Raw genomic sequence first — 15614 nt, 5'->3', positions numbered from 1 at the left:
TCTTCAGTTTTCAAGTGTCATGTGGCTAATTGGAGAGATTTCAGGAATGTAGCTGAAAAAGGAAGGTTGCAATGAGCACCTAATAGAAAAGAATCCTTAGGGGGTGGGGGGTTCCTTTTTCAATTTTCTTCATTTTTCAGCTTCATGAATAAGTTTTACCAACTTTCTGTAACTGATGCTGATTCAGATTGTCTCCTAATGAAGTTCAGACATGCAGGAAAAGGAGGATACTTGTGGTCAGACACTGCACTGTCTTCTCCCCCATGCCCTCAGCCCCACCATTTCTCTTCTCAGCCACCTGGGACTCACATAACTCCTCCTCATATCTAACCTTTTTCTACTGAAGTCTGTAGGCAAATGTTACAGCTCGTATGAATCAATTCCCACCTGCTTTATTTAGAGAACTACCTGCAAACAGACACAGAAAGATTTTTCTTGGCTGCGAAAAAAGAGAAAACATGGTATAGTTTAGATTAAAAAAAAATGCATTTCTCAACGGTACATTAAGACCAGGTTGTCTCCACTGAAGGCCACTTTCCACAGGGAATAACCTTACTGGAAGTGTTTCAGATAAAGAGATAGAAAAGGATAGCTATGAACACAGTTACGGAGTTCACTAATGAGACAATCAGACAAACTACTGAAAGAGAAGGCAAGCTTAAAAATCCCTGAAGTTCAAAGCAGCAGCTGGGTAGCCGATAGGTATCTGAAAGAACAAAGAATAACGGGAGGAGGAAAACTGGATGGACAATGCATAATGGGTGTAGTCAGGTAGTCTTCTGAACAGATGACTTCAGAAATGGTCCATTTAATAAGGATGTGCAGAAATACAGGAAAGATTACTGAGATTAAATGCACAGTATAGTAGACAGAGCAGTAGGAACACAAGTACTGGGGAAGATCAACATTTTTTCTCCTGAGGTAATACGCTTCCTGGAAATTTCCAGTTTGGCACTATAGGAAAACATTGACATTGTATTAAAATTATTCAGTGATTTCAGCTGCTAAAATGTGCCTTTTTTTTTTTCTTTTTTTTAATGTTGAAGAATATTCTTCAACTTTCCAGGCAGAGCTCAGTTTCCTAAACACAAGCATCTAGTGCCACTTTTAGAGGTCCCAGTGTTCCTGAAGTGTTTCCCTGGGACTGGCAGCTATCACACAGGACCTGGGGGAGACCAGAGCCCCTCTGGAGCTGAAGATGGAGGCTGGGCAGAGGGCACCAGGGTGTCTACAGTGGCGCCAAGTAGTCTGTGTTTCTGTAACTGAATCCCACCCCAATTTTGAAAATCGTTTTCCTTTACAAACAACAACCCCCCAAAGTCCAACAGATTAAAACAAAACAAAAGGAGGACGATAAGAACACACACACACACAAAATGGAAAGTATAATAAAACATCTTTTTTGCATCATATTCTTTTTCTTAATTTCTTTGCTGTTTCATTTTTTAGTGCCATTTTCTATACATTTGGCCTACATCATTAGAAACCTATTTTTGCCTCATGCACAGAGCCCGGCTGCTGGCTGGGAAGATCCAGGTGGGGATCAAACAATCAGAACAATATTAATACCAAAGTCCTCAGAGCCAGGGAAACATCTGGATGTTAACAAATGGTGACCCATTGCCATCAGGTTGATTATCTTGAGGCTGTTTTCAAGAATCCTGACAGCCCAGATGATGAGAGTACGTCTGATTAACAGCCACCAGAGGGGCTTTATATCAGCCTCAGGCTGTTTGGAAGATCTGAAAGTGCTCCAGATACTGATAAAGTATGCAAAAAGAGAATATAAAGCCCTGGGGGTGGTCTTTGTGGATCTGACAAAGGCCATCGATTCAGTTCACCATATTTTCACGCCCTGAAACAAAGAGGCATTGATGGTTATGTAACAGGTATCATAGCTGATAGGTATGATAACACCACAACTCGGCTGGAGGAGAGGGGAAAGCAGTCAGAGGCGATAGAGATCCTCACTGGAGTGAAGCAAGGAGAGCCAGTGTCCTCGATGCTGTTCAATTTATCAATAGCCCCGCTGTTATGTAGGTTGGAGAAGATCAGGAATGGATCTAAGCATGGCAGAAAAAGGGTTAAATCATTGGTGTTTGCAGATGATCTAGTCCTGTTGACTCGTGAGATGGGATGCAGGGAAATATCACAGTGGTTGAAGGGTTCTGCCAACTGGCAGGGCTGAGGTTGCAGGCTGAGAAATGCCATGGGTTCCTTATAAGGCCCACAGAAGACTCTGATACCATCAGTGAGTGTGATCTGTGGAAGGTGAACGGCTCTAAATTAAACAGGATGGAGCCGGGCAGCTCCGAGAGATATTTGGGCCTGGGGCTGGACCCATGGGTTGGTCTTTCCAAGCCAGAGCTGCAAGAGAAGCTTGATACCTGGGTGAAGAACATCGGGGCCGACGATGTTTAAGCATCTGTGGACTGCCGCAGAAGGCTGAGTGGATAAAATATGATCAGTAACAGATAGATTAGCTATTACTGTGATTCTGGCCACATTGGAAGAGGGGGAGGCAGCATGCGAATGGGAGACACCTGCTCCAAAGGTCATCTTCCCTAGCCCAAATAGGTGAAGAAAGCACAAATCTGAAAATTGGATAAATCTGCAAAGTCAGGGCCACGGTATCAAGAATTCTGTGAACAATAACATCAATAATGATTGGTTGGTGCATTATAGGTTTATTCCCCACAGGAAAATTCTGACACCATTACAAGTCCGGGACAATGTCTACCCAGCTAGGGAGTGCTTGGTTAGAGGTTTAGGGGAAGGGTCCAGGAAAGGATGCAGGGAATGTCCTGTTGAATGGGAATGTTTCACTGGGAAATGAAACATGGGAATCCCATGTTATTGGTCATTGTCCTGCAGTCCAAGAGTCCCGGGTCAAGAGCCATAGCATCTTGTACAGGATGACGTCTAATGAGCTTAGGAGGATGGACTGGGTGGTGTTTCTGGAACCCAATCTGAGGGATAAGAACAATGAGCTCTTTAAGCCAGACTTGGTAAAAGGGTCTTGGGCATTGGCAGTGGATGTAACAGTCCGTTTTGAAAGTATTTTGTCATCTTTAGGAGATGCAGCGATGGAAAAAGTGTGGAAATAACAGCGCTTAGAGGAGCAGGTGATGGAACTCACCAAAGCCATCTATGTTGAGTCCCTGGGATTCCCAACTGGTGGTCAAGGAAAGTGGTATAAATGTAATTTGGGGCTCTTATGTGATCTTGGGCTCTCCAATAGCCAACAAAAGAGGATTGTGAGGCTCTTCAGCAGGAACACGCTCCTTTCCTCAGCAGATGTTATCCACAGTTTTGCCAGCCTAGGTCAGGCTGGCAAACAGAATTGGGCAAATATCGTAGAAGTGACATTCTTTAGAAGTCCTTCTCTCCAAAGGCAACAGTAAAGTTCTTCGCACGGATGATATGAGTCAGCTCAGTCATCTGGAATCAAGAATTTTGCTTTTCCCTTGACCCTGGTGGTGGATCGAGGCGGTAGTGGGGCAGAAAATGTCATCTCAAATGACGCGTTCACCAAAGTTGTCTTGGGTGAACGAGCCGCCTTTAAGCCCAGCTCGGAAAAAGTGCTGCATTGTTTGTGATTCTGTGCTGCAGCACACGGGCTGCCCTGGGGCCACCAACCTCGGAGCTCCCATTCGCTGGTCTGGTGCGCCCTTCCCCATGTGGCAGGTCAGGGAGGAGGGGGGAGATGTTGGTGGAACAGGTGATGCACGTGGCATCCCCTTCCTTGAGCGCCCAGAAGAAAGCTCACAAGTCCCAGCACTCCGGCCAGCCCCACACGAGCACCTCAGAGCACCAGTCAGCCAGTGGTCAGGGATTGTTTCTCAGCCCCCCGTGACACACAGGCCCCAAAGTGAAGGAATGATTGGTCAACCAGCTTCAAGCTAGGCTTGGAAGATATCTTGAAGGCTCTGGGATTTGAGGGAGGCAGCTTGGTCCTAAGGCTGTAGGCGTTCCTCTTAGAGCTTAGACTTTAGGCAGTAGGTGAAGCTTTCTGCTTTGCAGTTATGACTCAGGTTGGCCTCTCACCTCACCCCTCATCTGCACAAGCTTGACCTCCAAGGTTGGGGGTGGATTTGACTTCTCCTTGGGTGCCATCATCTGAGCATGCCCTTACTGCTTCTGGAGCTGGCTTCAAAAGATGCAGTTACGCTGTGGGTTTTTAGTAATGTAGTCTTCACTTCTGCTGTCTCATGAAACACGTCCTTGGCCTTGTTCATCGCAGAGATGTGACTGCTAGGTGCTGCTGGGAGAGGAGATCATTCCTTCTGAGCTGGCTGGTCACTGAGCTCCTTGGCCCCAGCAGCAGGGCACTGCTGTTGTGTCTGTCCTGACTCAGGAGCAAGCCCTGCTGGCAGAAAGGCTCCGGATGAGGAGTAGGGCAGAGCCGATGCTGGGTTGCAGCCTGCGCTAAGAAGGGGTCACTGGGATCCTCTGTCCTGACCTGCTGATTAGGGAGAGCAGTGAACCCCTGGCCAGGCTCTGACATTCCCCGGCAACCGGAGATGAGGTGACTCTCCTGGTTCTCCCACTGTGAATGTGACATGGTGCTGGAGGAATATTTTTAGGCCATATGACATTGAGTCGCTGCATTTGACTTAAATGAGGTGTCTGAAAAATAGGGACATACATGTGTCAAAAGGAGATCTAGCAAGTAAAGTCGAGGGAGCCTGCAGAGAGAGACAGCTCTTGTTTTGGTCAGCTGCATAGTCCAACACTGGACTTAAAGAGCAGTGACAAGTTTAGTTGTCCTAAATGTGGGCATCTACTGTCATATCAGGCAGCCAAGGATATTCCTTCCTCTCCTGGCCTCCAGCTGATGCTGCAAAATGATGCAAGTCTCATAACTGCTTCATCAGAGCTTGCGAACACTTGCTTGTGTCTTGGACCACCCCTCAAGTGCCTCCAGGTGTTTCTGCCAGCGCTTCTGCCTTCCATCTCCACCAATTATACTGGGAGCTTGGACAAGGGGCTTGGGTGTAGACACCTATTTTGTGCTCAGCAGAACCAGAGGCAAGAGGGATCCCCCCCTGCTCTGTGCTCGTGGTGCGTATGGGATGGTGTGGAATCCCCATCCAGCCTTTGGGCAGCTAACCTGAGATTACGTTGCTCGGTTGACTCAGCTGAATCGGTAATCAAAGGATGGGTGAATGAATTCCCTTCTTGTCGCTGTCAAGGATTCCTGTCTAGTTGTGTGACGGGAATAGAGAATTCCAGAGGAGGAGGGCTCCACTTCTCTTAGGCATCTCTCTCTTCCGACAGGAAAAATTGCACTGCTGGATTTAGTCTCTCTCCATAGTTTAGAGAGGGAAGATAGGTGATTGCTTTAGCCTACTTCAAAGCACATTCCCCAGGAGGGACCCTGCTGCCTCTCAGGAGCTGTCAGCCCTGGAGCCAACAGGCACATCTTGAGGAAGCCCATGGGGTGGAGAAAGTCCTGCCTTTGGCTGTGCCTCTGCTCCGGAGCTGGGCCAGGCTCCTGGGACTGCAAGAGCTCATGGCAACCTGGCAGACTCTGCAGAGAGCTGCTCAGTCCAGGAGCAGCTCCTCTGCAAAGAGCAGCAGGGCTCAGGGCACTGCCTGAAAGTGCCTAGATGCGACAAGGCATGGCGGAGAGAAGTTCATGGCAGTCGGGAGTGGGAGGACAGCTGAGAGCTCGCTGGAGGGGAAGTCTTCACTGCCCTTGGCACAGTAGGTATCTGGCTGCCTGGCCATGCAGCTGTGGTTCCTACGGGGGTCTTCTAAGCTGGCACATCCCATGGCTGAGCCGATCTGTCAGGACGGCTCTCACAGCTCCTCGGGGTGGGGCAGGAGAAGGAGGTGCTCCACTGCAGGGATTCCTTGCCCCACCGTCAGAAGGACAAGGCGTCACTGCTTTCTTCTCCTAGGCACAGCTTTAGGGATGTGAAGCCGGAGCATGCACACGTGTCTCCACAGGTCACACTTCAGAGCAGTGTCCCTGCACTCCAGGGATGCTGCGTGTCCTGAGCAGTGACGCTGCTGCCCGTGAGGGTCAGCACTCAGCCCACCCGGGGAACTCCCTGTGACACTGTGCGGAGAAGCTCTGGGTAGAAGGAGCAACCCCTGGCAGGGCAGGTTCATTCTCCCATCGGGAGGGTGCATGTGAGCCTGGGCTGTTCACAGCTTGTTCTCACCCCCAGGACATCTCCTGAGGGGATCTTCCGAGAGGAAGGTCAAAGCAGGAGCTACCTCAAAGCTCCACCAGAGTTCTGCAGCACTGCGCACGCAGAGGGTGGCACGGGGTCTGTGAGCCCTGGAGGGGACAAGGCACAGGAACAGCTCCAGGCAGCAGAGCCATGGCCAGAGTCAGAGGAGACTGGTGACACTGCAAGGGGGACGTGGAGCAACTCCCCTTTGGCCCCCTCAGTGCAGGCACCTTCCTCTGAGCAATCCCCCGTGTCTCCTCTCCCACCCAGCAGAATGCAAGTGTTGACGTTTGGGTGTCAGCACCCACATCACAGAGTCCTCGGTCTGATCATCTGTGTCAGGAGCCATGTCACGCCTTCTCCCTCACACCTCCATGTCTAGGCTGAGAAAGAGAGAAGTTTGGAGAGCTGCACTTTGAACCTGGACCTTTGTGCTCTCATCACAGCCCAGTTTCTTTTTCAGAGTAACCTCGGAGGGCAGTTGTCCTCCAGCTGAGAGAGGTGCAAGCACAGGACAGCTGGGAATGAATCTGCTAGACAGATCAGCGGTCCTGACTCTGCGCTAAACCACGGGGAGTGCTTTTTCCTCTCTGGTCTCAGTAGTCTTCATCTCTCCAACAACAGAAATGAGGATTTCTACAACTTCAGAGAAAGCTCCCCACGTGTGGTGGGAGCATCGAAAAAAACCTTGCCAAAATGACTATAAAATCAACCTTAAGCATTGCTGCAGCAGCCCACAGTCTCAGGAACTCTGTGTGAAGATATTACAAAGCTCTTCCCCGTTAAAGGGGACCTTCATCCGACATAAAATGAACATCAGAGCTCTATTGCTGTGTGCTCATTGCCGTGGAGCAGGACTGACTCCTTTGGAGCCCGTGGGCAGAGGTCCCTGCTCCTCACAGCAAACTCAACCAGCACAAAACGGAGCTAAAGCAAGGGGGCTGAGGGAAGGTCCTCCCAAAACTGGGAAAGGAAATGCACATGTTTATTGGGGGGTGAGGGGGTGCAAAGTGGGGAGCCTATGAGAAATGGCATGGGCTTGGCTCAGAGGAGTCTTTCCTAACTCTTCGTTGTCTTCTCCTCCTTGGACAGTCCCCACTGCCCAGAGGGAGGAAATGTCCAACAGCAGCTTCCTCACCGAGTTCCTCCTCCTGGCATTTGCGGACAAACGGGAGCTGCAGCTCTTGCACTTCTCACTCTTCATGGGCTTCTACCTGGCTGCCGTCCTGGGCAACTTCCTCATCATCTCTGCCATAGCCAGTGACCACCGCCTCCACACCCCCATGTACTTCTTCCTGCTCAATCTCTCCATCCTGGACTTTGGCTCCATCTCCACCACTGTCCCCAGATCCATGGCCAATTCCCTGTGGAACACAAGGGCCATTTCCTACTCAGGATGTGCTGCCCAGGTCTTTCTGTTTCTTTTCTCCATTTCATCAGAATATTATCTCCTCACTGTCATGGCCTATGACCGCTGTATTGCCATCTGCAGACCCCTGCACTATGGGACACTCATGGGCAGCAGGGCTTGTGTCCAAATGGCAGGAGCTGCCTGGGCCAGTGGTTTTCTCAATGCAGTGCTGCACACTGCGAACACATTTTCAATTCCACTCTGCCAAGGCAATGCTGTGGAGCAGTTTTTCTGTGAAATTCCCCAGCTCCTCAGGCTCTCCTGCTCTGACTCCTACTTCAGGAAAGCTGGGGTTACTGCGGTTAGTTTTTGTGTAGCTTGTGAGTGTTTTGTGTTCACTGTGCTGTCCTGCGTGCAGATCTTCAGGGTCGTGCTGAGGATCCCCTCCGAGCAGGGCCAGCACAAAGCCTTTTCCATGTGCCTCCCGCACCTGGCCGTGGTCTCCCTGTTCGTCATCACTGCAATGTTTGCCTACCTGAAGCCCCCCTCCATGTCCTCCCCAGCTCTGGAGCTGGTGGTGGCTGTTCTGTGCTCAGTGGTGCCTCCAACACTGAACCTGCTCATCTACAGCATGAGGAACAAAGAGATCAAAGAGGCACTGAGGAAATTGATTCAACGTGTAGTATTTTACCAGTCATAGGCTGCCCTTCTCTCTTCATGAACGATTCCCAGTTTCTCTCAGGCTGGCTTATGCTTTTCTTTGCTTGTTTATTATATCTGTGCAAATCATTTCTGTACACAGATATTTGTATTTATCACACTTCTCCAGAGGCATGAACCTGGTCTGCCTGACCAGAGGCCTTCTGTGCCTGGGTCGGAGCTGGCTGCTGTGACAGCATCTCTGTAATAAAAGGGATCTTCCCAGTGCAGTGCCTGAAGGCTGGGCTCGTCTTACACTAGGAAGGGAGGTTGGAGAGCAGCAGGAGTTGCTGGAGGAGCCCCAGCACCAGGACACTTGTGCTGGCCTGGGGAGTGGGGCTGGTTGGGAGGCAGCTGAGGTGGCGGTTGTCATCCTAGAGACAAGAGCAGGGGGGCAAGAGAGTGACTGGCTTCCATTTCCTAGTGCCATTGGAGGTCTTAGGGCTGGTGGGGAGGCTGACACCCACTCTCTGCCACCCCAGGAGCTGCTGTGCCCATTCGAGGGGCTCAGGCTTGGTGTCAAGTATGCAGATACCTGCAGCACCCTGTGGTGGACACTGCTGTGGGGTGATTCCCAGACTGTCCTGCTCTGCTGCGATGGGCTGGGAGAGGCAATGGGAGGTGGGGAGAGCTGGGGAGGGGCCTGAAGTGGGCTGGAAAGTGCCTGGGGGTGGGAAATACCAGTCTTCAGATAACTTGTGTGAAGAGGCAGGGTGGGCGAACACACCAGTGTGCTTGGGTCGCAGAGCCAGACTTCATGGCGAAGGAGCTGAGACATAAAAAGTGCACAAGAGTGTGGTCTGTGCCCTCTGCCTGCTTCCTCTGCAGACCTTGTGGGGCACAACCAGAAGAGACTTTCAGATGTGGCTGAAGAATGGCTAGTGGTCCTCCCTCTGACGCCAGTCTCCCACTGCCATCTTCCCCCCAAAGGTGGGCTTCCATAGGGCATCTGAGCCCCTGCGTCAGAACTCAGTCCTAAGGAAAAGTGTCTTAGGAGCCATGTCATAGCTTGATGCTGCCTGGATACACCCAGTGCAATGCACTATTGCCTTCTGCCATCCTCCATGCAGATGCATGCCACACCAGGGCATCATTTCCTCGGTGCACAAGAAGTCTAGGTTGGGCTCCATGACTCTGTATTTGCTGTCCTGAGACAATGATTCAGAAAAGGGCCCCATGGTCGGGATGGCTTTGCCACACTGTGATGGAGGCTGTGCTGTGCTGGAGTGTTTGGCAGTGCCCAAGGGCATGGGAGGTATATCATCAGCAAAAAGAAGACTAGGGAATATGTGGTTGCAGCACAGAATAGGGCAGGGGACATGGTAACAAAGGACATGGAAAAGGCAAAGGTTTACAGTGCCTGCTTTGTCTCAGCCTTTCCTGATGAGACATGGCTTCAGGAATCTCAGGCCCCTGAGACCCATGGGAATATGAGAGGTGAAGATGTACCCTTGGTGGAGGAGGCTCAGATTAGGGAAGATTTGAACAAACTGGACATACACAACATCCACTGCTCTCCCCTCCTCCACCCAGCCAGTCTTTCCATCACAGAGGGCTATCAGGTTGGTTAAGCATAATTTCCCCTTGGTGAGTGCAGGCTGACTACTCCTGATCACCTTCTTATCCTTCATATACTTGGAAATGGCTCCCAGGACGAGCTGCTCCATCACCTTCCCAGGGATTGAGGTGACGCTGACTGGCCTGCAGTTCCCTGGGTCCTCTCTCTTGCCCTTTTGGAACACTGGAGTGACATCTGCTTTCTTCCCGTCCTCAAGCACCTCTCCTGGTTGCCATGATCTGTCAAAGATAATTGAGAGTGGCCCAGCAATGACGTCCGCCAGCTCCCTCAGGACTTGTGGATGCATCCCATCAGGGCCCATGGACTTGTGTAAGTCGTTTGCTGAAGTGATCCCTAACCCAATCCTCCTCTACCAAGAGAAAGTCTTCCTTTCTCCAGATTCCCCCGCCCCGCCCCGGACTCTAGGTCCTGGGATTCCCGAGGACCAGTCTTACCAGTAAAGACTGTTAGGCACGGAGGGCCAGATTCATGGCTCACTGTGGTGGCAGTGGACATGGTGAATGGGCTCCCACTCACCTGCCCGGGGCTGTCATACATGAGACAGGACCAGTGGCAGACACCATCCTTCTGGCAGGGAATCTGGAGGCAGCTCGGAGAGCACATGGGATCTCCAGGGACACCACGTGCTGGGGGCGTGCAGTGGATGGAGCCTCTCGAAAGGAGAGAACATTTGATGCGTAGCTGGAAAAGGTAAAGACCTGTCCCCTTGCAGTGGTAAATTCCAGCTCTGATTGTTCATTCCAGGCCTGATGTCAGCATCTGTATCGAGGGGGAAGAGCCAGCCCTGAGCAGCCTCTCTCCTGGCCCAGACCCCCAAAGACCCTTGGAGGACAGCGGTCTGCTGACCCCTGTGTGGGGCACAGCCAGGGCTAGGCAGGGACTGGGCACTGGTGGGAGGCTGCCAAAGCAGGAGGGCTGAGGGGGGATGGGGCACATCATTGGGACTGTGCCAGGGAGATGTTTCCCCACCCCCGAAGGTACCCTGCCCTGTGAAGTGCCTGCAGGGCAGGTCTGTGGGACCACGTGCAGGGCAGCAGGGCTGGGTGCAGACTGGAGCCAGGACACTCCTCACTGCTCCATTGCCAAGAGGCAGCTGTGCTGCACAGAGCAGGAACCAGCTCTGCAGGCCCTGCAGGCCCTGGGAAGCTCATTCGGGTGAGCAGCGTTAAGGCAAGGGCTGGGAGCCAGCTGGCAGCTTGGGAGCCCATTGGGGAAGGCCTCCTGGCACTGGTATCACAGCCCAGCCCCACTCTGGCAGCCGGCAGAGCATGCCCTGGGGCTGTGCCACATCATGATGGCCCCTGGCACTGTAGGCCCAGCTCATCCCCTCTGTGGGAGACCTCCAACAGAGCCATTTCCCATCCCTGTCCCAGGCCTGGCCTCCTCGGGTTCTCTCCTGTCACTCACCCATGCCTTGGGTACAGCTGAGACCATTTCCCTCTTGGGAAGAGGCTCCACAGGCAGTATCCAGGGCAGAGCCCTCTCTGCCAGGTCCCAGACCCCAGAGCAGCACCTCCATTGCACTCAGGTATCTCCCGCCTCTCCCTCCCACACTGCTGAGGCCCCCAAGCTGCCCCTGGACCCAAGCAAGACAGGGCTCGCTAGTGATCCTAACTGGAAGACTATTGTACATCGAGGAGTTGGTGATCCACATAACGGGTAACCTGAGCAGGCACAGGCATGTGCCGTGCTGTGCTGCACCTTGCTGCACGTACAGCTTGGCCTTCAAGCCTGTGCTGTGCTGCACGTGTCCCTTGGCTGCAGGACAACCTTTCTTGTCGTATTGTAACACCTGCCTGTAGATAGCTCCCATTTGCTATTGGCAATTCCACCACCTGTGTGCCCTTGTCTTTATCTCAAGAGAAGGAGCAAGTTCTCATGCAAACCTCCTTTTGACACTATAAATGATGAATAGGATTGTTTTCTTCTGAGGAAATCCTGTAAGAGCCCTAAAGAGCAAGATGTTGGTGAACCTCTCCATGGATGGGATCTGCACCGTGTGCTGTGCCATGCCACCCTGATTGGAGGTCTGTCCAATGCTGCACAGCTTGGGGTTCTCAGCATCTAAGAGGACCTAATATTATCTTTCCTCTTTTTCCTTCTTGTGTTAGCTCCAATAAATGGTATTTTAAGCAATACCTTACAGAGTCTGAGTGCCTTTCTTGCTGGGATCATAAGAAACACTACCCTGGTGCCTTGCACTGGTATGGAACAGGCTCTTCCTCCTGATCATTGCAACAGCTGCCAGGAGCCCAAGAGGCACCCTGGGATGGGAGGTGCAGGGTGAGCAGCGCCAGCCCCAGTGCTCCCCCAGCAGCCCCTCTGAAGCCAGAGCAGCCCCCAACAGTTGTGGCAGGGACTCGCTGTTGGTCACGGGGAGTTTAGGATGTGCCTGGAGCTGAAACCACAGGCATCGCTCTTTAGAGTGCCCATAGATGAAATGCAGAGTCCAGGTGCGCAAGAGTGGCAGCTCACCAGAGCATTCCCTTCTACTTCATAGTCTTCTTTCAGGACTGCTTTCCAGTGAGTGATTCCCTACCTGGGGTTTGTGGGAGGAGCTGTTGGAGACCTCCTCACTTCCCCTCAGTCCTGTTCTGCTCTGTTGTCAGCCCATGGGCACTGCCACAGTCCCTCTGGGCTGGGTAAAGGTGAGTCTCCATGTGCCCTCCTCTGAGCCCAGGTAGGAATAAGCAGTGCCTGTCTCTGCTTAGTCCAAAGCAGGTGCTCAGAGCAGGCCGGGGGAACAGGAGGAGAAGGTGCAATAGGGACAAGGGCACAAGCAGCAGCAAGGGACATTTCAGCTGGGTGTTAGGGAAAAAACTGTCAGCATCAGAGTGGAGCAGTAGTGGTGCAGGGGCCCAGAGATTTTCAGAACTTGTCTGGACAAAGTACTGACCAACACAATCTAACTGGGAAGTTAGCCATGCTCAGAGCAGAGGGTGTGGATATAGACCTCCAGATATCCCTCCTGACCCAGATCCTCTAGGATGGGGAAGAGGTCCCAGGGCATGGTAGCACATTCCCATGGGGATGAGACCCTTCTAGAAGTTTGCCACTGGTAGATGAGGTGCTCTCTGTCACTCTCTCGTCTCTGAGAGGTGGGACTCAACCACATGCTGGTCCCTGTGACAACCCTCAGGGAGTGCCTTTCCTGAGGAGTGAAGGTGCCCTGAGGACCATCCTCAGCTCTGAGCAGCTGGGAGTGGTGAAGCCACGATGCTCAGTCTGCAACAGCAGCAAAGGGGCAGAGCAGCAAGAATGGGTACAGGGAGGGGAAATGGGAGAGATGTGGCTCTCAATCAAGAGGCAAGTACAGCAGCCAGTGGAAGAGCGCTTCCATTTCCCACCTGCATCATTTGGCTGTGCATTTGAGCCTTCCCCAGACACAGTCCCAAGAGCCACTAGCCAGCCCTGACCTTCTGGACCCTGGCATTCACAGTTCCCCATTACTACTGTGCTGCCACCATGGATGGTCTTGGGTGCAGACTTCTCCCAGATGTGGCTGCAGAATTTCACCAGTTGCTCCTGGAATTCAGGCTCGATCTCACTGTTATGGAGCTCTTGCAAGGGTGGCAGGTCCCTCTTGCTGGCCGGCTGGTCAAAACCAAAGCACTTCCAGTCTGGGGAGATCTGGTGGAGGCATTCCCGGGAATGGTTATAGAGATGGGTTTCCCGGCTGCTACCTGCGGAGGTAGGCCAGGGAGCAAGCTCACAGGGCTTGGGCTTTTGTTGCCTTATGCTGAAATGCAGCTGTCCAGAGCTGGACACATCCTGCCCTTCCTGAAGTAAAGCACTGGCAACAGCACCATTCCCCTACCAGGCTTTAACTTCAGCACATTCTCCAGGTACGCGTCCTCAGAGATTTCCTCCCCATCCACCTTCAGGTGCAATGTGAAGTCTCGCACGGCCCAGACAAAGGTCAGGAAGAACTAGGAAACTTTATCTGAATCCTCCAGTTCATCTCCACTCTCCCGAGGTGTTGCTTTCACCTTTACATTCTCCATCAGCTTCATCACATAGCTGGGGAGCTGGCTAAGGAAACAGAGACCCTGGATCCTCATGCAGGGAGGGGCTAACCCTAACTCTAACCCCACCCTCCCCAGCCATCAGCATTTGATGGGGAAAAGGGGAGATTCTGCATGGACAGAGCGCAGCCTGGAGTCACCAGCAGGAGTAGGGCTCAAAGCCTCAGCCCTGAGATCCAGAGCACAGGATCCCTGAGGACCCAGAGCCTGGTCACTGGGCATCACCAGGAGGCTGATCTCCCCATAAAAAGCAGCCGTTTGAGGAGCTGAGATGTGTGGACCCCTTAGCTACTGCTGAGGGAGATGGGGCATCCCTGGTGCTGCTGCCCCACTGAGGACACTGCAGCTGGTCCATGTCTTGCTGGTCGATGGTGCCCTTGCTGTTATAGACCAGAGTGCAGGACAGCAGTACAGCTAGCACGAAGATCCATGCGTCATTCTTGGTGTTTCCCAGGAACAAACAGCCTTGGCTCATACCAAGAAACTCTGTGCAAGGCCCCCTAAGAGTGAGCAAAGCCCCAAATCCCCAGGCCCTGAATGCCTAACCATGGGCCATGGCAGGGTCAGCTTTTTGGAGAGACCCACACACGTGACATCACCATGTCTTCCTGTAGCTGCCTTGTCTTCAGCTCTTAACTCTCCGAGTCCCACAGGCTTCTGATTATTAAAGGACTCCCTGAGCTCCCCATTCCTGGTCTGCTGAAGTTTACCAGCAAGTGCTGAGGAATTTGGCAGCTTGTCAACCTCACGAGCCTTCTCCTAGCTCCTCTGGCTGTCAGCACCACAGAGACAGCTCCAGTTCAAAAGCCTGGAGCTCCCTGCCAGCTACCGGATCTCAAAAGGCCCACCAGCCTGATGGCTGCTGAGTAATCAAAGATCCAGAAAGAGAGGGAGAGTGGCTGTGAAGAGGCGGTGTCCCACAAACTGTCATGGGCCCAGCCACAGACTGGCTCCAGTCCCCTGCAGACAGCCAGCATCCCAGGCAGAATGAGGGCTCTGACAGGTGAAGGCAGAGGTGAAGGATGCCAGACAGGAGGACATCATTAGCCAGAAGACTTTATCCAGTCAGCTCTGCACTGGCCTCCTTCCCCACAGCCTGTGTCTCTTCCTGGCACACCAGTGCAGGCAATGAGAACACCTTGAGTCCTGCCACATGCCTGGGCCCTTGAGAGCTTCCACAAAGTTCTCTGTAGGCACAAAAGGAAGCCTCTGCTTCTCCCACACCTTCTCCGCATCACCCCACCCTTCAGTGTCCAGGAGCACCAGCGTGTGTCCAGGCTGACAGGGCTGAGGCACACACCACAGCCAGATACCTTTGGTATGGGCCTGCATGGGGAAGGCCAGGGAGAAACCTGTGGAGGGGATGCAAGGGGCTCAGCAGTGTCAGCTACAGAGCAGGAAAATGGAGGCATCTTTGCTGCCCAGGGCCGGGACCTGTGTGGCTCCCCACCTCTCTCATCCATCCTCTCACAACCCAGCCTGTTCATGAGGTGGGACTTGCCAGCGCAGTACAGCCCTGTGATGGCCACCACCACCACCACGGGCTGTGCAAACTATGACAGCACCTGCAGGGTCTTCTGCTGCCCCACCAGCCCCTGCCTCTGTGTGCTCTCAATCAGGCACCTGGGCACTTCTATGGAGGTTTCAGATGCCATTGCTCATGGCAAACACAGCTTGCAGAGGGGACAGTGAAACAGGTATTTGAGGCCTTCAGAAAATCACCATAGTTTGTTATCTCCATCTTTAGAAGTGAAAAGAAAAGAAAAAGCATTTTA

At 52.5% G+C, this 15614-nt stretch overlaps 1 protein-coding gene across 1 annotated transcript; it reads left to right on the top strand.

Moving 5' to 3' along the window:
• Positions 1 to 7300: 7300 nt before the first annotated feature.
• On the top strand, positions 7301 to 8236 carry LOC135327041 (olfactory receptor 14A16-like). The gene has a single exon (XM_064504660.1). It carries the CDS (start codon positions 7301 to 7303, stop codon positions 8234 to 8236), a length of 936 nt encoding a protein of 311 aa, XP_064360730.1.
• The last annotated feature ends 7378 nt before the right edge of the window (positions 8237 to 15614 follow it).

This window comes from Dromaius novaehollandiae, unplaced genomic scaffold (assembly GCF_036370855.1).
Source record: "Dromaius novaehollandiae isolate bDroNov1 unplaced genomic scaffold, bDroNov1.hap1 HAP1_SCAFFOLD_45, whole genome shotgun sequence".
Taxonomy (NCBI): domain Eukaryota; kingdom Metazoa; phylum Chordata; class Aves; order Casuariiformes; family Dromaiidae; genus Dromaius; species Dromaius novaehollandiae.
This window is presented reverse-complemented; position numbering and strand designations above follow the sequence as displayed.